We start from the raw sequence: 26074 nt of genomic DNA, 5'->3' as shown, positions 1-26074 counted from the left end.
TTCAATAAACGTTAACTCTCAACAGTAAAGTTGTTTGCTTAAGACTGAAATTCATATATAGTCTAAAGCAATATTATGCAGAGATTTTATTTGGCATGATTTTTCTTTGCTTAATATTCAGGGTCAAGACAAGACAATCTATGATCGGCCCGAAATTTAAATTATAACAACTCCTTTTTAAATCACCAGCTTCCTCCCTTCCTTCTGACGTTGCAGAAAGTTACAGAATTGGGTATCTCCTCCATTTTAGCACTATTGTTTCCAGATGACTGAATGCTGAAAAAACATATAATAGATGGTAGACTCATATAGGTGTTGGGTTTGTTATGTGGGGTTTTTTTTCCGATTAGTTAATTAAGGACCATGAACATTAGCAAACCTTTACCATAATCCCATTATTAAACACTTAAAAATCCAGGAAACGAAAAATATTTTAGGTATATTACAATATCTTTGTGAAATACAGGAACAGAGTTTATGGGTAAATTATTTCTATAAAGTTGCTTCTTTTATAAATTAGATATAATCTGTACTATCAAACATCTATCTCAAGGTAAGGTTCCCTGATAAACAGTATGTATATTACACAAACACACTTCCATACCCCATGTATCACAGTGTTATCTTGGCACTTATTCAAGAACTCAAGGATTAATGTATTTTCTTCTTATGTCCAGCTGCGTATGTATATGAAGTCCAAGCATAAAAGGCGCTGGGGTGAAATTGAAAATCAATAGTCTGAACAGGACTGAACTATGATATCAGGGCAAAGATTCAAAATTTGAAGGCAAGATTAGAACTTACAGTAGTCCTAACTGTGTGGCCACAGCAATTAAAACTCTACCGAGTATAAGTGGATTTGATACACATATTTAAGCTAAATAAGACTTGAAGTATTTGCTACCTCTTTTAATTTTGGTTTACAAAACTAAGCATTTGTGAAATGCAGGCCTACAAAATGTTCATAGCTACCAAAAACCTCACAGCTCTCAAAGAAACAAGTCTGGTACTCAGAACCACATTTGGGAATATTTGGAAGGAGCGCTTGGATTCATAGCCAGACAACTGCTGAACTTGAACAAACAGACAAACAAAAAAAAAATAAAAAGTACAGTTTCTTATTCTATGTAAATACTAGAATCACACTTTCTTTTGTAGACAAAACAAGAAGGAAGCCTCCTGTTATCCAAAAGTCTCCCACAAAGATATGAACCACTCATCAGCTTAACTTGGGGTCTAACAAGGAAGCCACCAACCCCATTCTTTAATCAAATTCTGTGTGAGGTTAACATGGTTTTGCTTTGTTACTGTTTACCAGAAGGAACTGCACACAGCTAAGACAAAAAAAAAATATCTAGAGACTAAAAAGACAGAAATTCAAGGTTAAATGACAGTATTTCTGCTTTGCTTAAATTGTTCTAGGATGCTGCTGCAGTTTAGAGACTCCACAGAGTTTGCTTTTAAATCGGTCCTGCCTGTGATGGCAGAATCAAAGACAGCATACATATTTTGGTTATGTTGGTCTGAGGCAGAAATAATATTTTTTTCCTTTCATCATTATATTTATTCTTTTATTTGGTTTTTTTCCTGTTTAGCATTTAATTCTTACTCTGTCCCTACCTGTGACCCTAGAAAAAGTGAACATGGTGAAGTTCACTTTAGTAGGTCATATTTCAGGCATGTATTTCAGCAAAATACTTATGAAGTGACAGCCCCATTTTAGCTCTATAAAATAATGACAGCATGAATGCAACATCAGTCACAGGAATTACATCCTCCAGCCACTGGAGTTCACGCATACTGGAAGACAACTGTCTCCTTAACCAGCAGTGGTCTGCCAGCTATGCTAGACTATGAAGCAGCATCTGAAACAGAACTGATAAGAAAAAAGTAAAATAGAGAAAGAAATAACAGCTTAAAAGGATGGCACTAATAATATTAATAATGATTCAAAACATACCTGCAATATGAGGTTTATAATAGTATAAATTTGTATGTTACTATTCTTGTGAAATTAAGATGGTACCTAAACTAAAAGAGGGTAAATTTAAACTACATATAAGGAAGACATTATTTACTGTGAGGGTAAAACCACTGGAACAGGTTGCGCAGAGAAGTTGTGGATGCCCCACCTCTGGAAGAGTTCAAGGTCAGGCTGGAGACGTGGGCTTTGAACAACCCAACCTAGTGAAAGATGTCCCTGCCCAAGGTAGGGGGCTTAGAACTAGGTGATCTTTAAAGGCCCCTTCCAACCCAAACCATCCTACGATTCTCTGATTTAGTCACTTGAGTGACAACATCCATGTTTTCACATAGCGGCCGCTCTTAAATAAAAGACACTGACATAAAGCATGAACAGTTCTCGTCACCCAGAATATTGAACTAGGAAGAGAAGACAGAAAACAGAAATTACTTCACTGAGAGTATAAAAAAAAAGTATAGCACAATCAATTTTGTAATCGCCCAAGTCTTGCTCCCTCAATCTCAATAGTGCCAGTCAGTAGACAGTTTGAAAAATTCATGGTACAGATACACTCGGCACCCCACTGGTACCTGTGCACCGGCCCTGCACCAGCCAAGCACCACTGCTGAAAAATCTCAGCTGGTCTGAAGTCAACTCCTGCATTGCAAAGAACAGCAAAGGCACAAAACTTAGGGTTTAAAAGCTTAGCTCAGATCTACAAGGACACAAGGGAACAACACCAAAATTCTGCTTCTCTAAAGGCATTTGCAAAGCAGTATCAGATGCTATGACTTCAAAGATGGTATACCTCTTGCTGCTACGTATGATCTCACCCATAATTTATTCCATTTTTATAGGAGATTAACAGATGAATCAAAGACAAAATCAAGAATGACTAACACCAGCAAAATAGGAAGGTCTTCTAAACAAGTCCTACTTCTTTCTCAAAGACAGGGGAAGTTACTCTGCTTTTTATTATTACTATTACTATGTTGAACATCATTTTTTAATTTGCACATTTTTCTAAGGTAATCTCCAAATGATTTATTAAAGTTTCCTTCATAGTCTTGCCCCACCTCTTTCCCCCCCATAATTTCTATTTAGGCGCCTCCATATTGATTCAATAAATGAAATTTAGGAATATAGGTTTGAAAATTAGTATAGGTTACAAAAATAAATTCTGGTTAATGACAAGATATAACCCAGTCGTTCTTCTGAGCACAGGTTCAATTCAAATATTCCTGGTTTTCATCACCATTAAGGAAGTTATCACCTGGAAACATAGGAGATACACTGTAAAGGCACTGGAAACATACTGCCTTCACCCCCTAAAAGACTGACCTTTCCCCACCCCTCCATATAGTTCACTTCAATAGTAAACAGATACTAAATGATTATAAAAGAATTTATGTCTATTGCTTTAAAAGAGGACAGGATACACTAAATACATATATACACACACATTTCATAGAAAATTTTAAATATAACATACAAAATTCAAATGAAACTATTCTAGCACCACTGAAAAATGAATGACTTGAGGCTATGTTGTCTCAAAGCAGGACTAGATTTTCCATTCCCTCAAACATCCAAGACTTAAAAAAAAATGTTCCTAGTGTGCATTGACACACTCCCTAGGCTCTCACACTACCTGTACCCCACAGTGGTTATCTATCTCACATAAAGTGTAGAGGACTGAAGATGTTTTATTCCTCCTCATTTTAAGTGACAGTCCAGATAATCAGAAGCCTCTGCTACAAGGAAAATTTTACATGTACAAACTGAAGCCATTTCAGTGGGAGACTGTAAGAGATGCTAGTAAAATGTCTTGCCTAGTAGTTAGAAGACTTCTTTTGAGCTTTAGAAACCCAGTGCCAGCCATTCCTTCTGGATGATTCTTAACTTGGGATCTGCAGTTGGTCCCTTCCTCTAAGGCGTTTCTAATTAATGGGCTACTGGCTATCCTGAGGTCTGTCCTCCTCCTCTGCCTCCCATGCCACTTTGTGCAGAAATTTCATCCTAAATGCAAAAATCCTTTCTCAGCGAAACATACATCCAAACTGGAATATCATCCTGAAAACTGAAATAATGCAAATATCGCCTTTCTCAAACAACACACTCAAGTCCTGAAAACCATGGAGCCTTGATCAGTTCCTATCAACAAGGTTCTGCTGCTCTGCCCAAGTTGTCTAACAACAGAGTAGTTTTATTCTCATATGAACTCATAGCCTGAAAAGTAGCTGAATGCTTTTAGATCAAAGCAGCATTTTGATGCTAAGAGAGAGGCATAAAATATCATCAGGAACCACGCTTATTATTACTAGAGGCCAGGCATAAATTGTAGCCCATATACAATGTCACACAATGTGTCACTGCACTGTAAAATGAAAGAATAAAGAAAAATTTAAAACTGTCCAAACAAAAAAACCCCAAATAATTGGACTGCTGAATTAAGATAGCATAGCAATGTTTTTTATATGAACTGATTAAAATATTAACTTTGTTAGAACATGTGGTCCTAGTAATAACTAAATGAGTTCATTTTTTAATTACTCATAATAAACCATTTTATAGTTATTAACATAACTGTATTAGGTTTTTATTTCATTTAATTCCATCTATCCCTGAATAGTTACTCACACTGAAAAATGTGTACAATAGATGTGAGCAGAAATAAAAGGATGAAAGAGGAAAATGGCTAAAACATAACTGAAAAGCTGGTAACAGAAATTTTACAAAAGCCAGGGAGAGGGGAGTAGGGTATCATTAGCCATTTCCATATCCTAATGGAACATGCAAGTTTCAGTCTGTTACTAAGAGTGGGTCCGTGGCAAAGAGCCCAAATGAGGTCTGAGAAAGGATAATGTACCTTTAATGATTGAAATAGCAAGAAAATTAAATCTAATCATGTTTCATTAAGCATACTCTAGCTCCCATTTTTACTAAATTATTTTATTATGATTTCCCAACTGTCTGTTGAAATAACCTTTTACAGCAATTTAATTCACCATCATAAACAAGTCTCATTTCTCACAATGAAGTCCCCTGGGATTAGTGAGAGGAGATGGATAATCTAAACCTTGCCAATCCTGCAGCCACGAAGGTAACCACTCAGGGAGACAAGGATTTTTGTTTTCCTATTTGTGGCTGAGATCATTAAGATATAATTAGAAATGTATTCATGAGTAATAGAGTGTCTGTTATGGAGAAACCATTTGCCCAACAAGCATCTTCTATACCAGCCTTTAATAAGAAGGGCAGCAGGCATAATCCCCACTTCACTCTCTGGAGAGTTCTGCATTAAATGGACTGCATTAGACATCCCTCTCGCTCCCCCCTTTTTAATGGAATCTTATTCAGGCATCCAGTGTTTTCTCAGACTCCATTGTTACCATCAAAACTGCTAGTCTGTTTGCTTTCAGCAATATGCTCCTGCAGTGCCATCCAGATGTGAGCCCTAAAGATAGCTACGTGCAGTGAATTTAAATCCTGCTCCACAACTTGTTACAGGGCAAGCACATGTGAAACTACACAATATACGGTAACAAATTAATTGGACTGTTCACAGAATAAACCTTGCCTCTCTGCAGTAGTGCAAAAGAGCTGTCAACCCTCGTACGTGTCCCTTCTGCTTTAGTTAAATGAAAAGAGCATGCACCAAACAGAAAGGGTGCACCAAGAAGAAAGGATACTTTACTCAAGTCAGTAACTGGAAGAAATCTATTTTGTCCTTGTACACGATCTAACTTATTGCCAAATTCCACATCAAATCACATGAGACAGCAACAGAAAAATTAAGTTATGTCACCCACCAAACAGTGCTTAGTTATCTGCCACAGGGACCAGTTCACGGCCATCACCAACTGCAGAGTGGACACTGTCAGCCACCGTATTTTGTATCATGATGTTTGAACAGGTTATTATTTTATTTGGTAGGCAGGACTTCAAAAGGAACCAAGTATATGAAAAAGAAAGAAAAACAGTTCTAGGGCACAATTTTGCTTCCTGTACCCACATGACCAGTAAAGAATTATTTGTTCAAAGCAAGTGAGGGGCACACATTGGACCTTGTAATACAAACAGGTTTGGAAGACAAACCTATGAGAAAAAAAGAGACTACCAAAATTTCAGCTGAGTCTTTGAGATGATGCTACTGTTACAATTGTAATTAGAAAGTTACAGTCAGTAAACTAAGATTAGATCATTGTAGGCTTAATCTTCTTGCATATATTTGGCTATAAATCTACTTTAGCAAAGCAATGATTTTTAAGCTTGCCTATAAAAACATTTTATAAACCAAAATATATTTAGAAACTAAGCATATAAGACAACAAGTAAGTGACGACAGTCAAAAACAGAAAGTCAAAAGCAGAATATTAAGATTTAAATTGTTTTGCTTTGTGGAAGACTGACATTCTAAAATCTAATTATCATCCCGCAATATGAACTCTTCAGGAAGACATTAACATGAGGAATGCATTACACATGACTGAAGCCAAACCAGACAAATTTTTAGATAAATAATCAGAGTTCAGAAGTAGAATATGGAACCCTCTAGAAACTATTCATGGACGTTCAATATTCTTCTACTAGCTCTATTGCAAAGCACACACTAGCTTATTACCTTAGTCATCAGGATGCAGCTGGTCAATAAACATACCATCAGCAACTGCCACGTTTTCCTACACCAGAATTTACTTAGATGAGATCATGAGATACACCTCAGTTGTTAGACAGAACAGGGATAATGTCACAGTAGAATTCCAGCCACAAGATCAGTAACTCTTGTTCTGAACATGTATCTCAGCTTTACTTCAGTATGTGTTTTTTCCTTAAATGCTTTCCCTTTGCCTCGATATTGACTCTCCAGTCACAACTTACAGACAGGAACCAGGGCGTCTCGACTGGTGCAATATTGTTGCCAGTGCACTGCCATGGTAGCAATTAGCACCTGCTTTTCTTCAACCCACAGCAACTCCAACACAGATGGATCCTCTGAGACACCATGCAAGCTAAACAACTGTCTAACATTCTCCATACTCAACGCAGCTATACCAAAAGCCCACTGGTACCCTTTTGGGTGTTTGAAGTACCCTCTCCTGAGGAATTCTATGCCAAGGATACATGGGAGCCTCCAGACAAGTCACAATAGGATGCTTTTGCGGCTCGTTCCCAGGTAGGCTTACCCCAGCCTCCAACACAGACAGTTCTTGGGATCCTGCCAGCACTCCAGAAATACAGATGGATTCTTCTCCTTTTTAATCTGATGGTATTAGAGTACACTGTGCACCAGTGTCCAGTAGAGCTTTATATTCCTTTGGAGCTGACCATTGAGTCCACACAGTCCAGTAAACCTGGTTGCCCTCTCTTCTGACTGCTGCTGGTGTTGCACATGGGTTTTTTCTCCCTTCTTACATACGTTATCCCAGAGGCGCTACCACTCTTGCTGACGGGCTCGGCATTGGCCAGCGGTGGGTCCATCTTGGAGCAGCTGGCACTGGCTCTATCAGACATAAGGGAAGCTTCTGGCAACTTCTCACAGAAGCCACCCCTGTAGCCCCCCTGCTACCAAAACCTTGCCATGCAAATCCAATACACTTTCCTTAATCAACAAGGAATTTCCAAAACATTTCTTAGGTCAGGTACAATTAGAGCTACAGACACCTATACACTCATACCTGCTAGAGTTAAAGGACTGAAAGCAAGCTTGATATTAAATAATATATATTTTGTAATTCATACAATTAAAAATAAGAGCTTAAATAATAACTTTATGCCCAAATTTGTTTGGATTCTCCAAATCACTGTTTAAGTCATGTACTCATTAAGACCAATATACTTGCATCCAACCAAATAAACAGCACAGACTGAAAATTAACCTTGTAAAACAAAGCTAATAATGTGTACTTTTAACTTGCTAATTTCTCAAAGAAATAACCGTTGATTCAGAAAGCAAGTCAATCCAAGTCATAAAACCTAATTTCTCATACAAAAGTAGGAGTGATAAGACAAACTTCTACAGCTAATAACTAAAAACTTAATACAGAAGGGCTCCCATGCATGTTTTCAGTATATAAAGCAAAACCTGACTCAGCTAAAACTAGAAGTCTGCCTACCCCAACAACCCACTCGGCAGCAGAAGCAGCCTTCCAAGTACAAGCCAGGTATACAGAACACTTTCCCCAGCCTCTAGGAATTCACAGTCCAACGACTTTGAGCCAGACACGGTGTTTTGAACACAATAGCTCTCAATAGATTTTTTCTTCCATTAATTTGTCCAGTCTTGTTTTTTAATTCAAGTAAAATAAGGACCCTATGGCACAGAGTTCACAGCTGAACTTAACCCTACAGGAAGCAGTGTCACCTTCTGTTTTTAAGACCCCAACTGCAAGTTTTCTTTAGTTCTTATAATACAGTTCTATTGGAACATTCAGTGAACAGCAATACTGTTCCCTATTCACCCTGTATGAGCCACTCATAACTGTATGCTATGTGTATATTATACTTCCTCCTCAATCATCACCTTCCAGATTAAAGCATATGGAAAAAGTAATCTCTTCCAGATTATTCCAGACCTTTGATCATCTGTGTCTCTCTTCTTTGCAGTTCTACCGTAACCTTTTTGAGATAGGACACCCAAAATCCACACATGGATTAACATGGCGTAATATTTTTTCTGCTTACCATTATAACAGTTCTTCTAACAATCTATAACATTGTTTGCTTTTCTGACCAGGACTAAGGATTATGCAGATGTTTTTATTAGACTGTCTTATCTAACCACAGTATCTCATTCCTGAGTGACAATGGCAACACATCTTGCATCATTGCATATGCAGAGTCAGGGCTGTTGATAGACACATTGTACAACAGTGTGGAACACATACAGGTTTCAAGGTTGGTTTGAAAAGGAGCGCAAATTAAACTGAAGGTGAGTAGTGTTAGGTGTGAAAAAAACTTGAGAGGTTTTTAATTACACAAATACTCACAAGATCCTGAAGGTTATGTACAAAACTCCTATCAAAAAAGGCTCAGAGTGTGATGAAAGAATATGTGATTGTTAAAAAACTTTATGACTAAAAAAAAAACCACACAAAAAACCCAGAAAAAACGCAACCAAAACGGTTGAACAGGGGCAAAAAGCCTTGACCCAGAAACTCTGCACTGTGAACTTGCTAAGATCTTAAAACACTTCACATCTGCAGAAAAACTGAGAGGGGAGAAAACATAAGCACCAATTGTGTGCCTGTCCAAGTCTTAAAGCAGTCTGTGGTGACGGCCAGTCCTGCTCTCTCACTCCTGCTGCTGGTGACATCCATCATCATTAAGGAACGTAAGCTCAATACCCTTCTGCCTGAAGTTCCCAAGACCACGGACTGATCTGGTGACTGAAATGGAATTCCTGGTACAATCTTCAAGGACCATAGAAAAAGGTCATAAACTCCTCTCATTCAGACTATCTGGGGGAACACCAACAGAATTATTCCTGACACAGTGGGCTAGAGAGAAGAACGCACTATAAAATGAAGTGCTGCAGACTACTGTTGAAAGCTATATCAGCATAAAATGACAAATAAAAGAAATAGGATTTCCCTTTCAGGGCAGAAGTTCATGTCTTTTCCATAATTTTCAAAGTCTTTTGAATGATGCATAGATCCAAACCATCTTTACTCAGTGTGAGAAAACAACAGGTTTTTATAGGATGTCTGAATTGTAGAGAAAAACAATGAAAATACTTAACACCATAGTTAAACTACAATAGAGCACTCTGTCATTCCTTAATTTAGCTGATTTTTTAAATATATAATTCTTCTGCTAAACACTACAAAAAAACCACAAACCTTCTTTCTCAGTACATATTTCAAATATTTTACAAATCTTAACTGTTCCAAAGATCACAGAGTTAAAAAGAAAGGCCTTAGTTAACATCTACGTACACTTGTTTTCCATTTAGTTTTAGAGGAAACTCTTCCAGTTTTCCAAGAAAAATCTAATAGCATCAGCTTTTATCTGTCAGGTGCAAAGCTGAAGTTAACATGTTCCCTTAAAGGTCAGAGCTGCACTGTTTTTAAGTAAACATATAATCATTAGGAAAATATTACCTCTTTCGCCCTAAATTCTCCACAACAGTATTCAAATTCAATCACAAAAGTCTCAAATATATCGCTTAATTAAAATTTGTTCAGAAACACTGTTCAAAACCCACAAGATTAATATTTAAGGTACCTTGCATAATGTCCAAATATATTGCCAGACAAAACCAGTTGGCAGAAATGGTCAGTGACTGTACACATCCATCCACCCAACCCTGCAGTCTTTCTTGGATTTGGTTCATAAAAGGACACCCTCATGCAGTATTAAATGTGGATGGCTCAGATAAGGCAGACACGGGAGCAGAGCCAAGCCAGCTGAACAAGCATTGCCACTTTGGTCCAGCCACCTTGCTTACTGAAAGGTCAAAGCATACAAGGAAGGAGGAAGCAGGAAACAGATGAAGAGCCCAGAGACCCAAACTCAGCTGGAAGGCTACTGACTTGGATTCTGATCTAGAGGAGTTAACATCTATCTACAGGCAGGACACATTGAATGGTGGCTATCATGGCTCAGAGATAACCTGCAGGATAGTTTTTGTTTGGTTGCTTGGGTGGTTTTTAGGAAGATGGACTAGATTGGGCCAGTCACATCATGGAATGACATGTGGTTGACTGCACCGTTGGAGCTCTCAAGTCTAAGACCCTGTCAAAGTAAACTGACTCAGAGCTGCATGCAGCTGAGTTTTAAAAATCTCCAAGGATGGAGATGCTACAACTTCTCTGGGCTCTTGTTCCAGTGTCTGACCACCCTCCTCACAGCCAAAAGTGTCTTCCTAGAACAAGCTGGAATTTCCCATCTTCCAGCTTGCTTTCATCCTCTTGGCCTTCCATTGTGCACTGCTGGGACAAGTCAGGCTTCATCTTCTCTGTAGTGTCCCATGAGGTAGCTACAGACAGGAATAAGATCCCCCCAAGACTTCTTTGCAAAGGTCATACAAAATCTATTCTCTCAGCCCTTCTGTGTCTGCCATGTGCTCCGGGGCCCATGATCATCAGGGCCCCATGATCATTCAGTGGGCTTGCTCCAAGATGTCAAAGGTTCAGGGTAAGCACTATCACAGTCTCACAACACATTTAAAATTCTCTGAAAACGGGATTTGAATAAACTATGTATTCCTAGCCAGTTTAGCCTTCCAAGAAGAACTAACTTTTAAAAGTTGTTGAGAATGAGCATTATTACAGCTTTTGTAATTGGAGGGGATTAAAGGAAGCGCCAACTGCCGGGCTCCAGCAAGGTCTAAAGGACAACAAGCAACCCTCTACAGCAGGAGCCCAGTGGATTTTCAGCAACAGCCAAGAGCCAGCACACAGTAACAAGCAGATGCTTCACCCTTTGCAGGTGTGGAGACTTGGACAACTGTTTAGTTAGATCCCAAGGCAAACCTTGAAGGGATCACAGGAGTTCTGTATTACCATAACACTGGACAAGTATTAGGGTCATAGTTATTTGTTAATTGTTTTGAAGAGAGCTTAAACTACATCATCACCATGCATCCCTGTAACACTGAGCTGTTTGTCCCAACCAATGGAAGAAGCAAAAAGACCACAGGTCTCAGCTGGGCTGTCACTTTGACGCGCTGCCAAATGTTCTTGGGACAGTCAGAGCAACAAAGTAATAAAGACCGAGACCTGCCCATGCAAGGCACAACAACGATTGTCACTTTGCAGCAACTTTTTCTTTGAAATGCACTGTAAAAATATTTTCTTTCAAAAGACAACTTGTAAGATACAATGCCACAATACACAAAACAACTCTCCGCTTCAGACTAGTTTAGAAACATTTTACAAAAAAAAACCCCAACCCTCCACAAAAAACAGTATGCTTGCCTGCTTACTGAAGACCAGTAAAATATAACATGAACAGTGAGATCTAAAGAGATGGAAAACAGACACAACATCATAAAACTTATAAAGGTGTTCTAGTATCAGCAGTAATCATGGTCACTATTTCTGCAAAGCACTGACCTACACACTTCACTACTTTGTTGCAATTTTCTTCTCCAGTATGTTATAGCTAGCTTTAAAATCTTATTAAAGTCTTTCAGACTCATGTTTATTATCTGTCAAATTTTTGACTTCTGGGACAGGACAAAAAAAAACTACCAAGCAACACAAGAGAATATTGTTTATAAGATGAGTTTTCTTATGTCCCTTAGCACTGAATATAAAATAAAAAACCAGTTATGAAGTATACACACTAAAATATTAGTGTCGAGCAATAGAAAGCAATTCCTTTAAGATGCAAATAGCTGAATTTCCTTCCTATAAAAGAACATAATGCTGTCACAAATGCTGTGGACTCAATTTTTCTCTCACAAGTGGAGCTTCAGGTGATTTTGTAAACAATTTTATTCTCTCCTCTAACAGGAGCACTGATTTGAAATAATTTTCCAGAGGAGAAAAAGAATTATAAGAGATGCTTTAGTAAGATTATTTTTTTCCTTTTTAAAAGCCATTTTATTATGCAGAGTATCAATTTATAATATAAAATGCTTTAAAGGATGGTTCTGCTTCCCCTCACATATTTTTCTTTTTCCATCAGCAATCGTACTGCTGATAGATCTATACAGACATTCAGTCATCAAATAGGCTGTCCACATTTATTTATAATCTGTGCAGTGCTTCTTATTACAAAATCTGAACACCTTCTAAATCCTAATGAATTTATCATCCCTACATTCCTGTGATGTACATTTACTGTTTAGGCATTACTTAACCATAAGGCAAATTCATTAAATAATTCTGCTTGAATAAGGTCCAGCTGGGTCCTTAAACAGGCCTAGTTTTAGAAGGATGAGCACCAATTTCTGATACTTTTCTAAGAGTAAAGGTGTTCATTGGACACCCAAAGGATAGAAGCACACTAAGCACATTTGAAAAAGAAGATGCATACAATTTGCCCAGGGTCAAGAAGATACATGGATCATCAGCAACAAGAGGAAACAGTGCTCTCAGTCCTCTCAGTACTCTGCCAACAAGCCCCATATTCATCCCACAAATCACGTACTTCAGGTAAATGAAATCACCTGAAAACCTGTCCTTCTCAAATTCTGTCATTTGTAACAAATACACATTTAACTGCATGACCTCTCAATATTAGAAAGTTGAATTAAAACCAGTCAAAACTATTTTACTCAAGCAATTCTACAAGAACAGCTGAAAATCAGCTACTGATACCATTCAGAAAAACAACATAAAACCCCCAACAACAATAATTTTCTCAAGGTTATAAAGGGAAAGTAAATCATTCCAGCTCTGTTTAAAGCTAGCAGCTGTTAAGAGGAATCTTTTAGAATCTTTTAAAACTTATGAATGCAAAAGTTTTAATTATGCGCTATTTCCTTCATTATCCTAAGCTCATGATATTCACAAAAGAAGTGGCACGCTTCACCTCAGAGCTATATGGCACCTCTCCAAATGAGCAGCATGTGGTTGCCACGTGGTCCCTAAGTCCCCAGAGTATTTTCCATCACTTCCAACACTCCAGTTCCAGTCTTTTCCATGATATTTCTTCAAACTACATTGGTCTTTCACAAGTATGGGACAACATCCATACACTGTGAAGACATCTTCCCCTTAGAACTTGCTAGAGGATCCTAGGCAGGATGGTTGCAGCAGCAAACTGCCCAAGTGTTTATTAAGCTTCATGGAAGGCTTTGCACTTTTTAAGCCCTGCATTGCTTTATCCACATTACTACTGTTAGCTAAACTAGTAGCACAAAGGTAGGTGGAGACATCTTCATAAATTGCTGCCACACATTGACTGCAGCAGAGACAAGCTTTAAGCTTTCTGGTTAAGCAAATGTTGAAAGTCTAGCATAAGTTGCAATTATATTGAGGAAGTCAAATCTTTCTCCTGTTTTTTGTAGCAAAATGCCTATGCAAAAGAAACTTTTGTTGATTCTTCATAGGGGAACAAGAGGCTGGAGAGCAGCCCCATGGAAAAAGATCTGAGGGTTGGGTTGATGGCAAGTTGAATATGAGTCAACAGCATGCCCCAGCAGCCAAAAGGGCTGGCCGCGTCCTGGGGTGCATCAAGAACAGCACAGCTAGCTGACTGAGGGAGGTGGTTGTCCCACTCCACACTGCACTGGTGCAGCTCCACCTCAAGTGCTGTGTGCAGTTTTGGACATCTCAATATAAGGACATCAAGCTCTTAAAGTGTGTTCAGAAGAGGGTAATCAAGATGGTGAAAGGTCTCGAGGGCAAGACTTACAAGGAACAGCTGAGGTCACTTGGTTTGTTCAGCTTGGAGAAGGCTGAGGGGAGACCTCATCACAGTCTACAACTTTCTCAAGTGGGGCAGCAGAAGGGGAAGTGCTGATCTCCTCTCTCTGGTAACCAGCAATAAGACATGAGGAAATGGAATGACTCTGCGTCAGGGGAAGTTCAGATTGGAATTAGGAAAAAGTTCTTCATTAAAAGGGTGGTCATCACTGGCACAGGCTCCTGAGGGAAGTGGTCATGGCACCAAGCCTGTCAGTTCATAGAGCATGGGGATGATAATTTTAGTCGTACAATTTATTTTTCAGTAGTCCTGCAAGGAGCAGGGAGTTGCACTTGATGATCCTTATGGGTCCCTTCCAACCCAAGATATCCTATGATTCGGTGATTGATTTATCCATATGCAAAAAATCACCGTACAACATCTAACTACATCTAGGGAAACAAATTATATAGCATGGGTTTTCATTACCAACACATACCAATACCATGCATTTTGGCTTCTAATAGTTCTGTTGTCATCAGTTAAGATGACAATAGTTACGCATCACTAAAAGTTGCTAAGAGGTCATTTTGTGTACAGTGTTAATACTTGCAGAGAACAACTGTCGTAACAGATCAGCAACCTGTTTCAACACTGATCAAACATTTACAGTTCTGTAAGTATATAAACACTTTCCCAGACACTCCCGACTGTAAAATTACTGACAAAAAATAAAATAGAATGTTCCCTTAAAAAAAAATATGTTTTAGTAATCTTCTGCTTCCTGTTCAAAAAATTCCTAAGAGTTACACTTTGACATGTTTATTTCCAGGAGTACGTATTGTGATATGGTGGCATATTGCTTTTAAGTATACACTATTTTCAAGTCAGCAATTTAAGAGAAGTAAGTAGTCTCATGCATCTCATTTTTAAACTGAAGCGTTTAAGCAAGTTAACAGAGTAACGAAAAAAAACATTTCTACCAGAAGGACCCATATTCTACATAAAATTGGAAATTAACATAATGGACCCTACTGCCTTTTACAATATCTTCTTCAGTCTCTAGAAAGACTCCGATTCATTTGATTTGGCATTAAAAAATAATACATTTTATTTATATTTATATTAATACTTATCTTTATATCAATACTTATATAAATTTACTATTTATTTAATTTGTTTTACTTATAATAATTACAATTAATTATAATACATAATATATAATTTATAATGTATATACTATATAATAGATATAATGAAAAATATAATTTATTTAAATAGGTTAAATTTAAATATATTTATATTAATATTTATATTAAAAAACACCTTACTGAATGTTGACGCAAGACTTCAGCACATTGGCAAAAACTTGTTAGTTTGGAAAAGATTTAGACCATACTAATTGTTAAAGTGTTCTTTATGCATAGTAGTTTTTATATTTGCATAACACCTATCTTCTTTGAATGTTATTTCATAATTTTTTATCAATCCAAATATATAAATTCTAAGATAGTCTAACACATTTTCACTAGTTTCTCTTTAACTCATCTTCAGATATTAAGTCTCTTTCAAAATAAGCATTTACTTTGCTTTATAAACCACTCATTAAAAAAGGATTTTGGTATTTTCATTTTCAGAAACCCTCAAAGATTAGATTCTAAGCTGTCACAGCAGTTTTATGTACACAGCCACAGCATGCAATTTGGCTATCAAAACTAGTAGATTTCAGGAAATATGCATACTTCATAAATAGGAAAAAAAAATGTTCATTATGGATAAATGTAGGGTTCATAACTATAACTAATGCCCATCCTGTAGAACCTACAAAAATCACTCTTAGAATCTGATTTCAGATACCTTATAAAAGCAGATTTCCCCTAAAAGCAATAAGGAGCAGATTAAATACACCAAAACAAGCCATTGCATTTAACTTTTTTATAATGGCGTTGAATACACAGACGGGAACAGGAATACCACAAACAAAGCTATTAAACCAAATACTCTTTCCTGTTCTTTAAAACTTAAGTTGCCTAACCATTCCCAGATATCTTCATGATGATTTTTTTAATAGAGGGCTGAGGCTAAATTAAGGTTTGAATATGCCCACAGACTGGAATGAAATGTCGATAGCCAGTATCAATCTTCTCATGCGAGCACACAGCTTAAAGAGGGACTTTAGCTCTAAGCTCATTTACAGCACAGAGCACCAGCTGCCAATCCCCACTAAATGCTATAGCTTATATTATTTGCCATATTCACTCCCAATTTTCTGCAGCAGATGAGTCTGGCAGCATAAACTTCTACTCTGTACAGAATATAAGAAGAGAAAGAGTCTCCTACTCTACTGTTCCAAGTATCAATCCTGGATGATCTACAAGTATTTGCAAGAGTTAGAAACATGCTCCCCATTCTTCTAAACAACTAACGAGGTGTGCACCACACTGGGCTAAAAGGTGCTTCGTTTAGTAGACACAAGTAAACTAATGCTTCAATTGTCGCAATAAGCTCTGATGTGTTCCTCTATACCTATCATCCATGTAGCTGCTAAACAGAAAAATACTTCTACCTCTTACCTCAAAAGATATCTCTCAGCAGAAAACAGAAACCAAGTAAAACAAGAATGATAAGGCTCTTGCTTTTCCTCTGATATGTTTTTTCCCTTTGTTAATAGTATCTTCACAGGAAAAGCCTGTCAGAAAACAAGTATTATTTTTAAACTGTTCTAAGTGGCTGGCTTCAGTGCTCTAACTGGATCACAAGGAGCGGAATCTCTGATTCCAACCACTTCCTGTGGCTTGAGTTTTTCCCTCCAATTAAAATTCAAAATGAAATATAAAAATCTAACCACTGCTTCCACTTGGCTGCTATGCAACTTTTCTCTCCAGTTTGGTTGTTGTTGTATTTGGGGTTTTTTATTGAAGGCCTTTGGTTAAAATTATTTTTAGTTTTAAAAGACCCACAAAGCAATCTAGTTATACATGTCTATGCATCCCCTACTTAGATAAAATTTCCACTAAATTATTAGCTTTCTTGAAAAGGTGTTAACCAAATAAAATTGGAGTGGTTTGTGGCTTCTTTTAAAGTATGAGTATTTTAAAGTATGAGTATGTGTAACTGTTACAATTTTTCTTACTATCACACCTAGCTCATACTCTCTTCCTTAATACTCAATGTTATAATGAACTTCATTTTCAACAGCAGTTACAAAATGAGAAAGCACACCTTCCAAAAGGATCAGTATCCGCCAGCACAACAATGATTTTGAAGCATTTTTTTGAGCATTCGAGAACAGATTTACTGCAGTCTATCAAAAATATGAACAGTACATGAAACTTTAGTTTAAGATGTCCAATTCTGCAATTAAACTTTTAAACACAGGAGTCATATAGCAGTCCCAAAATACACAGGGACAGTATAAAACCTCAAACCTAGTTGCAGCTAGGAAAAATAATAATATATGAATATGACTACAATAAGAAACATATTTTCTGTTTTCACAGAAACAACTTTCCACTGTATTTAAAGGAAAACAAATTAAAATTCGTAACTTTAAAATTAATTTTAATTATTTCACAAAGTGTAAAGAAAAGATGTGGACTTGTTTGTGTTAAGAATAGATCAACAGTATAAACAAAACCATGATTATATTTGTAACTTTCAATTAGATTTTACACTTTAGACACTAAGACACTATCTATCATTGTTTAATGGTATTTAATAATAAGATCATTTATAAATACAATAACTTTCAATCTTACTATAATGTCATTTTTATTAAAAAGGATGTGCCTTTAAATCCACATTGCCACATTTTTCATGTGATCACTGACCATTAAAATACAGAATGCTGCACAAAAACATTTGACAGCAAAACCTGAAGTCTGTGAGATGCTGGTGTGATTAAAAGTTATACTAGAGATTTTAATAGGATAAGCACACACTTGTCTACTGAGCTTTAAAATGAGGACACCACCAAGCTCCTAATCACACACATCATTCACTTCAGTTCTTAAATTTATTAGCAGCAAAGCCACAGAATTTCACCAAATAACAAAGATATATTTTTTTTCTATGCAATAGCTTAGATTCAGATAATCCTAAAGGAAGGCCAGGTAATATTTATGATGTGTGGAAGGCCCCCACATTACCCTCCTCTAAAAAGTAATATAGCACAGAAAATAACATGTATGCCAACTTCATTCTAGGTACTCTGCAAAATCTTAGTAGCAATCTAAAATACAAATAGCCATAATTCATATATATGGAAATAAAATACTTTCAATTCCTTCATCAACCTCACTCCAGCATTATAAGATAACATTGAAAAATAATATTTGGTATGTAATATACTGATACTGCAGATAGATCACAGGTCTGACACAATAAAATATATTAGAAACTGAACACCATGGATGCAGCAGAAAAAGGCAGCAAAAAAAGTAAACCATGAAACATCCCACGGCAGCTTTTCCTGCTACAATCTCTTCTACTTCATCATCAGCATTTCATATTTACACCTTATACCAACCCAACTTTTGGTATCATTTATGTCATCATGGAATTTGGGTAACTATTTTTCATTCCATTATCAAGGGATGTTTACATCTTTTAAATTTTGCACGTTATGATGCCAGCCTTCCTTCTCTATTTCAATCATTTACTGTCCTCAATATACTCATGCATTGCCAATACATCTCCCTTTTTCCAGGGATACACATCACTACATCTTCACTGATCTCAACAGACATTACAGCAAGATAAATGTCAACTCATATTGCAGTCATACCTTCATATTCCTTTGTAGAACTACTCAATCTATGTAACTGTTAGCATTAGGAACTGGGATCAGGGTATTGACAAAATTAATTTGCATTCAATTGTAACATGAAATTCCCCTCTGACAGGAATGCAACAGAGAACTGCATCCAGGTCTTTCACATATTCATAAAGTACACTATTAATGTGCATTTCCTAAATGTAACCAAGTGTTGAGTGATAAATGAGCGTTGAGTGTTTCCAGAGAAGTAACAACTGTATTTAAAGCCTCCTAGTAATAAGATCATTAACTAAAACCTAGCTCAGTAATAGCTATTCTCTTAGAAAAACTTTTTAAGTAGACAGTAACAGCCTTTTTCACTGTCCCAGTTCTTTTTGTTTGGCAACTATAACACAAAATCGAAGTCATAAATGACATAAAAGGCTATATTTGGTACGATTCAGCTGAGTTCAGAGATCTAACTGGTCCTGATACATGATGAAGGGTAAGAAACTGGCAAATCTCAGTGCTACCGCTCAGACCACAACACAGGGTAGTATACAGTATATGAGATAGTGAAACTCCACATCAGTAAGCAGTGAAAAGCAGTCCCATTAAAACCTATTTCTTGTGAATTGCCCAGTATCTGCAAGCCATCGTGTCCTTGCTACTGTGATAGCTAGATTAAAGCTGGTACATTCAATCCCACTTTGACTGTAGCACAGCCTAGAAATGAAGGCTGCTCCTGGAGATACTTTCCAGCTCTGAGCCCACATTATTTCCCTTCAGAGCCTAAAAGAGTCAATGTCCCATCAGTGGCATCACTGGAAATAACATGAACTATACTTAATGATGCATGGAAAACACATTGGGCATTTGGTCTTGGCACAGAAATTATGAAGTACTAGTGACATTCCTTGAACTTGATAGTAATAGCTATACATTAAATCACTGACAATATAAAATAATTTATTGACTCTGAAGCATAATTCAATTTCAATAGTTTAGGGCGTGGTAAAATTCTAGGTACAACACCACAGAGCTCAAAGTCACTGATCTGTGCTGTTTCTTGAAACCAATAAAAGCATAAACCTAGCCAAAGACTAGTTTATGAAGCATAATGGAAAGTAAATGATATGCAGCTCCCTTCACTCATACCACCGTGAAATTTATTTCAGAAACCTATAATGAAGGAGTCTGCTAATCTGGTCTCTTCAAGGAAAACCAGCCTAACAACTAATCCTTCCAGTCCAATTCATCCTGGCTGCTGAGCCTTCCCAATCACCTAAGATTCTTTTGCTGAATTCACTTTTTTGGTAGGGAAAAGAGAGGAATAGTAAGGAGGGTGGCAACCTGTGTAGGGTCTCACATCTTTGGAGGTGAACAAGACCGCCGCTGACAGCGGGGTGCCATTAAGGCCTGAATGCTATATTTGGCAACAGAAGCCAGTACAGATGCCATCTTCAAACAAAGCATGTTGGAAGGGGATTTTTTTTCTCCCTGAAAGCTGTAAGGTTTTTCCCCTCACAACCGTAATTATAAGCTCAAAGATAGCTATACAGGTTTGGGAGAGTTGTGAAATCTTCACAGACCACCAGCCACGCAGACAACTTTGAGTTTAGCTGCTTTTTACCCTCTCCAAAAACCTATTTCTAGAATTCATGACATCAAACTGTATGTGGGGAGGTCAGGACGGAGCATTTATGACTTACTCTAACTTAGCCTACTTAGATGGCATGACATACACACACGTTAAGTTCCATGACTACAGTTACATTATAAGTTGTTTTTCAAGATCTGAGAATATTTCTAGAGATCATAACCAGTGTTCAAATACTCATAGCTATATACTAACGTCATACGTGTGTGCACACACGTCTGTGTGTACACATATAGGTGGTTTAATTTCAGGATTCCAATACCTGGAGACCTTTCAAACATTAATTCAATATTTGAAAGTATTAACACGAAACATTTCACTTCCATATTTAAATGTGTTCCCGTCTTGTTACTAACTAAAAGCAGTACTCATTCCAGGTCAAAACCGCTCATGAACTACTGTAAAATGTTGTTTTTGTTGTTAATACTTATCACAAGAAGAGATTTATACACATATGTACATAAAATACCATAAAGCCTGTGTTCTGTATGCTACTGAAAAAAATCTATCATCACTAAAGAGGTTACTTTAATAAAAAAGGGCTTATCTGCATATGCAGTATTAAAGAGATTTAAAACAGGCAGTGAAATAAATCACTGGAAAGGAAGAGCAAAGATTAAAATATTTAAACCCAAGAAAGGAATATCAAAATTGATTCAGAATCATATTTATGAACACCACCTACCCTGAGTAAGACTGAATTTCAATAATGATATAAAACCAAGTATGCAATCTGCCTGCACTGCATAGTTCATGCATATTTATCTATAATGCATATTTAATATTCATCAGGACCATGCTTGCATGACAGGACACTTACCTGACACAACTTCATGAACAAAAAGATTGAAAAAATAAGAGACTATGGATTTTAGCAATGAGAAGGCTAGTAGATAGCACAGTACCCAGCTTCCAAAGTAGCCTACAGATTTTTCTTCTTCATTAACATATTTTTTTGCAACAATTCAGAGACAAAACCATCAACAATTTTCAAGATCTTTATGAGTGGCAGACCCTACGTAGGAATGAAAATTCAGCATATGACTATCCAAAACCATATCCTTGATATTTATATTGAAAGAAATTCCAAAAGCCTAAGTGGGAATTGGCATTATCATACCAACAATATCAAACCTGGGTTTCACACTGTTAAATAAAATGAAAGTTCCTCAGCATTTCTTGCTTGGGCTGGCAAAGATGTAGTTCTGATTAAGGATCAAGCTCATTAATTCTATTTTTCATGGGTTTATTTGCTTCAAAAAGGAAAAAAGTATTTATCTTATAAAAGAAACCTTTTATTCAGGCAAATTAGTTGGTGAGAACCACATAAATGGCTGCTTAAGCTAGAGTGTTTCGTATTGACAGACTGTTCAGTTTATCAGTATCTTCTCATTTTATCAACAAACCTAATGAAACTTACTAGTCTGACATTATTTGGGAGATAAAATACCTATCTATTAGAAAAAAAAATATATATAAAATTATTCTTACCAAGATGACTTGGAAAAGAACTGGAAAAAGACGTATTTCTTCCACAAGGCTGCAAAGACAAATTTTAAGATTTATTTAAGAAGCAAGGAAGTGAATTCTTATTTAGCACACTTAACTCATAAAAGGAGCAGAGTAGTGCGCTTGCCAAAATCCATGACCCAGAACCTCAGCCTCTGAGTAGCTCTCAACAAAAATAAGCTCCACTTCAGTTATTAAATAGAAACAGCAATGTTGTACTGCTTTGGAAATTACTTCTAGGTCTGCTTCACTGATCTGATTCAAGTGAGTGGAACAGTAATTAAATTAGTATTTTTAAATGGCAGAAATTAATAACAATTCAGAAATATAATACCATACATACTACGAAACAGTGTGCACCATTAATAATTTGAATTAACAGAGTCAGTGTGCATCGTGAAATTACAAACATGATGTGTTTTTTAAAGCATGCTACGTTAACTAACTTCTTGGGTTTAACATATTAATACATGATACATTTGTCAGCCACTTCTGTTGACAATACTGAGGAGTGGTTAGCCAAAAGCATTTAGCTATATTCCCTTGCATTTAAAAATCACATACAAACTAGCATATATATATACATACTTACAAGAAAGAATATTCTCAAAAAACAGTAATACTTTACATTAATGCAGTCTTTTCTATTCACAAAACCCATAACACCTTATATTTATTAGTAAAGGATGCGTCTCTCACAAACACTACAATGACACATAAAATATGATTACATAGTCTTTTGTGTATTATATTATCTAATTTGAAGAATTATTGTCCCTTTTCCTTACACGCCAAACTAGATGCCTATTCACCAAACACCACAGAAAACACCAAACAGTGTTTTCCTTGTGTCTTTGTAACATTAGTGAAGTGCTTCAGAAACAACAGGTAAGCTTAGCCTTGTAATACAGCTATAAGATAAGACTGTATGACGAGTCCCATGTAATAAATACAGAACTCAATCACAGAGACCACATCTGAAAGTGTTGAGGATGTCCACTATGACCACATGCTCAACATGTGCTTTTGCACATTTATTTGGGGAATGAGGCATACAACATACTTCAAAATTGTCTTGCAAGTCGTAAGTCAGTTAAAAAGACAAAGTTCTATTACACAGTTCTCTGTGAATGAACAGGAGTGATACTTGACTAAAATAAGCATTTCATTTCATGACTGAAGCTTTACTGTGTAATACCCTGTACCAGCTTCTGGTACAACAATAACCAGATTAATTCTGTTTGGTTAACTATTTGTTAAGAAGAAACCATATTTTCCTACAATTACATGTTTCCATTTAGGAGCTTTTACTCACATCCATCCAGTAAGAAAAGACAAGAAGGTATAATTTGTTACAGATAGTGTAAGCTAAAGCACTAGTCTGTGAACTGAAGCAACTAAAAGGAATTGCACAGTCTTCTATGAACTTAACGAAAAAATTGAAAGGGGGCTAGAACAAGCATCCAAGTGTCATAAAAATCATAAAATGCTTCATTTAGATTAGTGTCTCCTATCAGAGCCCTGGTTCTTCATATTTGTTGAAGTCATGTTATGTAAAGGAAATATAATAAGGAATGAAAGGCTTGCTAACCATGCTAAGGCAGAGCAACCATATATACAAAGAACTGAGAATTACTCAGATATCAGATATATGCATTAAGTATAAATAATGGTTTCCTATTTCATATTGTTTTCTTATTTCTCTGATCCTTGAATTCACCTGAATAATGATGACCATACAAAATCTATATATGAAGTTGGATAGGAGCAAGGGCTTAGCCTAAGACCTACTGCACTGTACAGCATTGGCATGTGGAGCTAAAGATGAGTAACACCCACTAAATTGGTCAAAACCTAACAAAACAATATAAATTATGCACCTATATAAACATGTTCAATATAAGTAACAGCCTTGTTTAGCCAAATGTGTTCATTTTTTTTCTTGCATAGAGAAATGTGTAAAAGCACAGATTACACCCAATGGAGAGAGAGAAAGAAGATTTTATGTAAAGAAAACCCTTCATTATTTCTAAGTTAAGAAGCCTGAATTTTAGGATGATTTCTGTTCTTATTTTGATGGAAAAAATATCCATTTGCAAGGGAAATTCCAAGTTCCTTACGTAGGTCAGAACAACCTTAAAGGTATTATCCCCTGTGCTATCTCGCAATTCTTAAATAGACAGTCCATGGCACCCTGGACACAGCCAGGTCAGAAGATAGTCATAGGATTGCAGACAGGAAGAGTTGTTATATTTGAGGTTTACTTTCCAGGGCCAAATCTACTAGTTAAATTAAAAGCTTAGACCAAGTCTGTAAAACAGAATTTTGCTGATGTGGGTATAACAACGCTGAATGTAAAAATGGTCATTTACACACCACAGGTTCCCAGAAAGAGCAACTACTACAGCAATCATATTGACAAAACAAAGTTTTGCCAGCACAACTCTTATGCTCAGGGCACATTGGAATTACTTACCCCAGCAAAAGCTGCTTACTTTGCTATGTAAGCAGCATTTAAACTGAGAACACATTGGCAGTAAAATACCATCAAATACCAAGAACAGCTAAGCAATCCTATTTAGGCAAAAGCTAAAAAAATGCTTTTGTGGTAAAAACTAAATTATGAAACAATTGGTTTCAAAATCTGTAAGCAGTCCTGACTGTTACAACGTTAGGATGTCAGCTATACTTTCTGCTGAGATAAGCTAAGACAAAAAGAGAGCCAATACAGCTATTCGTAAAGGTCACCTGCAAACCTTTATGATTGAAATAAGAAACAGCTGCAGCCTTTAAAGAAAATTATACACATAACTTAGCTAAAGCATAAAGACACATCAAGCAGTGTATTAAGACAAAGCTTAAATCTGTTTTATCCCAACTTTGCAGGTATGTGCACAAGAGAGAGTGACATTACCACATTTGTCATTGCTGTTACATAGTTTTACAAAGGAAGTGTCTTAAAGCAGGTGAAAGTTCAGCTATAGAATTTATTTCATAGAACGGTCATATTCTAAATCAAAAGTAGTTTGGTTCTTTTTAGACTTTCATAAAATGTGTATTAAATTACGTCCCACCCTGTTTGAAAAACACAGAGAATCATCCCCATACATATAAGGAAATCATTATATCAAGTACTTGCATTTTCTTCTCAAATTACATCCAAATAAACAATAATGGCTCATCTGATCAATTACCAATCAATGGTCATCTGATTTTATAAGATTTGCCATCAATACAATCTGAATTTTTAACACACTAACATTTTTCAGAATAAGATTATGTCTCCAATTTTGCTTTCAGAACAATTGCAAGATCTCTTTTTTCAAGATATCCTAAATTGCCTTGTTGCAAAACACAAACCTACTGCAGGGCACTGAACACAGACCAAAGGCTTTTTGTTGCAGGTGAGATGCATTAATGATTCCAAGTACCTGCGTTGAAGTAGGAGCCTTAGAACAGGATTTCTGATTTAGAATTTAAGCTTTCTTAAGTCCCAGCACTTGCATATAAAAGGCAGCACCTTATGCCAAGGTGTGAATTTACACTGCCTTGTGTTCACTTCTAACATGAATAATTCTGGTATACAGTAATGAATACAGTCTTGACAAGAGAGAATAAGACTAACTCCTTTCTTATTTGGCATCAAGAATATCTGTACTGGTTCCCTATGCAAAATTCTTCGACGAAAACATGGTATTTCAGTTGTATGTGTTCAAGCTGGGTATTATACCAAGATAGAGAAAGAAAAACAACAAACAAACAATAAAGTGAAATCAATAAAACTTCTGATCTTGCGTCACCGGCAAAGCAATTTAGTGACATCCCTATTTTATTCCTCTAAAATTGTCTAACAATTAAATATTCTTATTAAGCTTTTTTTTTTTTA

General features: G+C 36.5%; 1 protein-coding gene across 3 annotated transcripts in view; it reads right to left on the bottom strand.

The window, feature by feature from the left end:
• ULK4 (unc-51 like kinase 4) overlaps positions 1-26074 on the bottom strand; it is a 246219-nt gene that overhangs the window by 100233 nt on the left and 119912 nt on the right. For all 3 annotated transcript variants that reach the window (XM_040589959.1, XM_040589958.1, XM_040589957.1), the window contains exon 31: positions 22171-22219. In XM_040589959.1, coding sequence (XP_040445893.1) covers positions 22171-22219 — 49 coding nt within the window. The remainder of the gene's footprint in view (positions 1-22170; positions 22220-26074) is intronic.

The sequence above is a fragment of the Falco naumanni genome, chromosome 4 (genome assembly GCF_017639655.2).
Source record: "Falco naumanni isolate bFalNau1 chromosome 4, bFalNau1.pat, whole genome shotgun sequence".
Taxonomy (NCBI): domain Eukaryota; kingdom Metazoa; phylum Chordata; class Aves; order Falconiformes; family Falconidae; genus Falco; species Falco naumanni.
The sequence above is the reverse complement of the archived record's forward strand: the minus strand, read 5'-3'. Positions and strand labels throughout refer to the sequence as shown.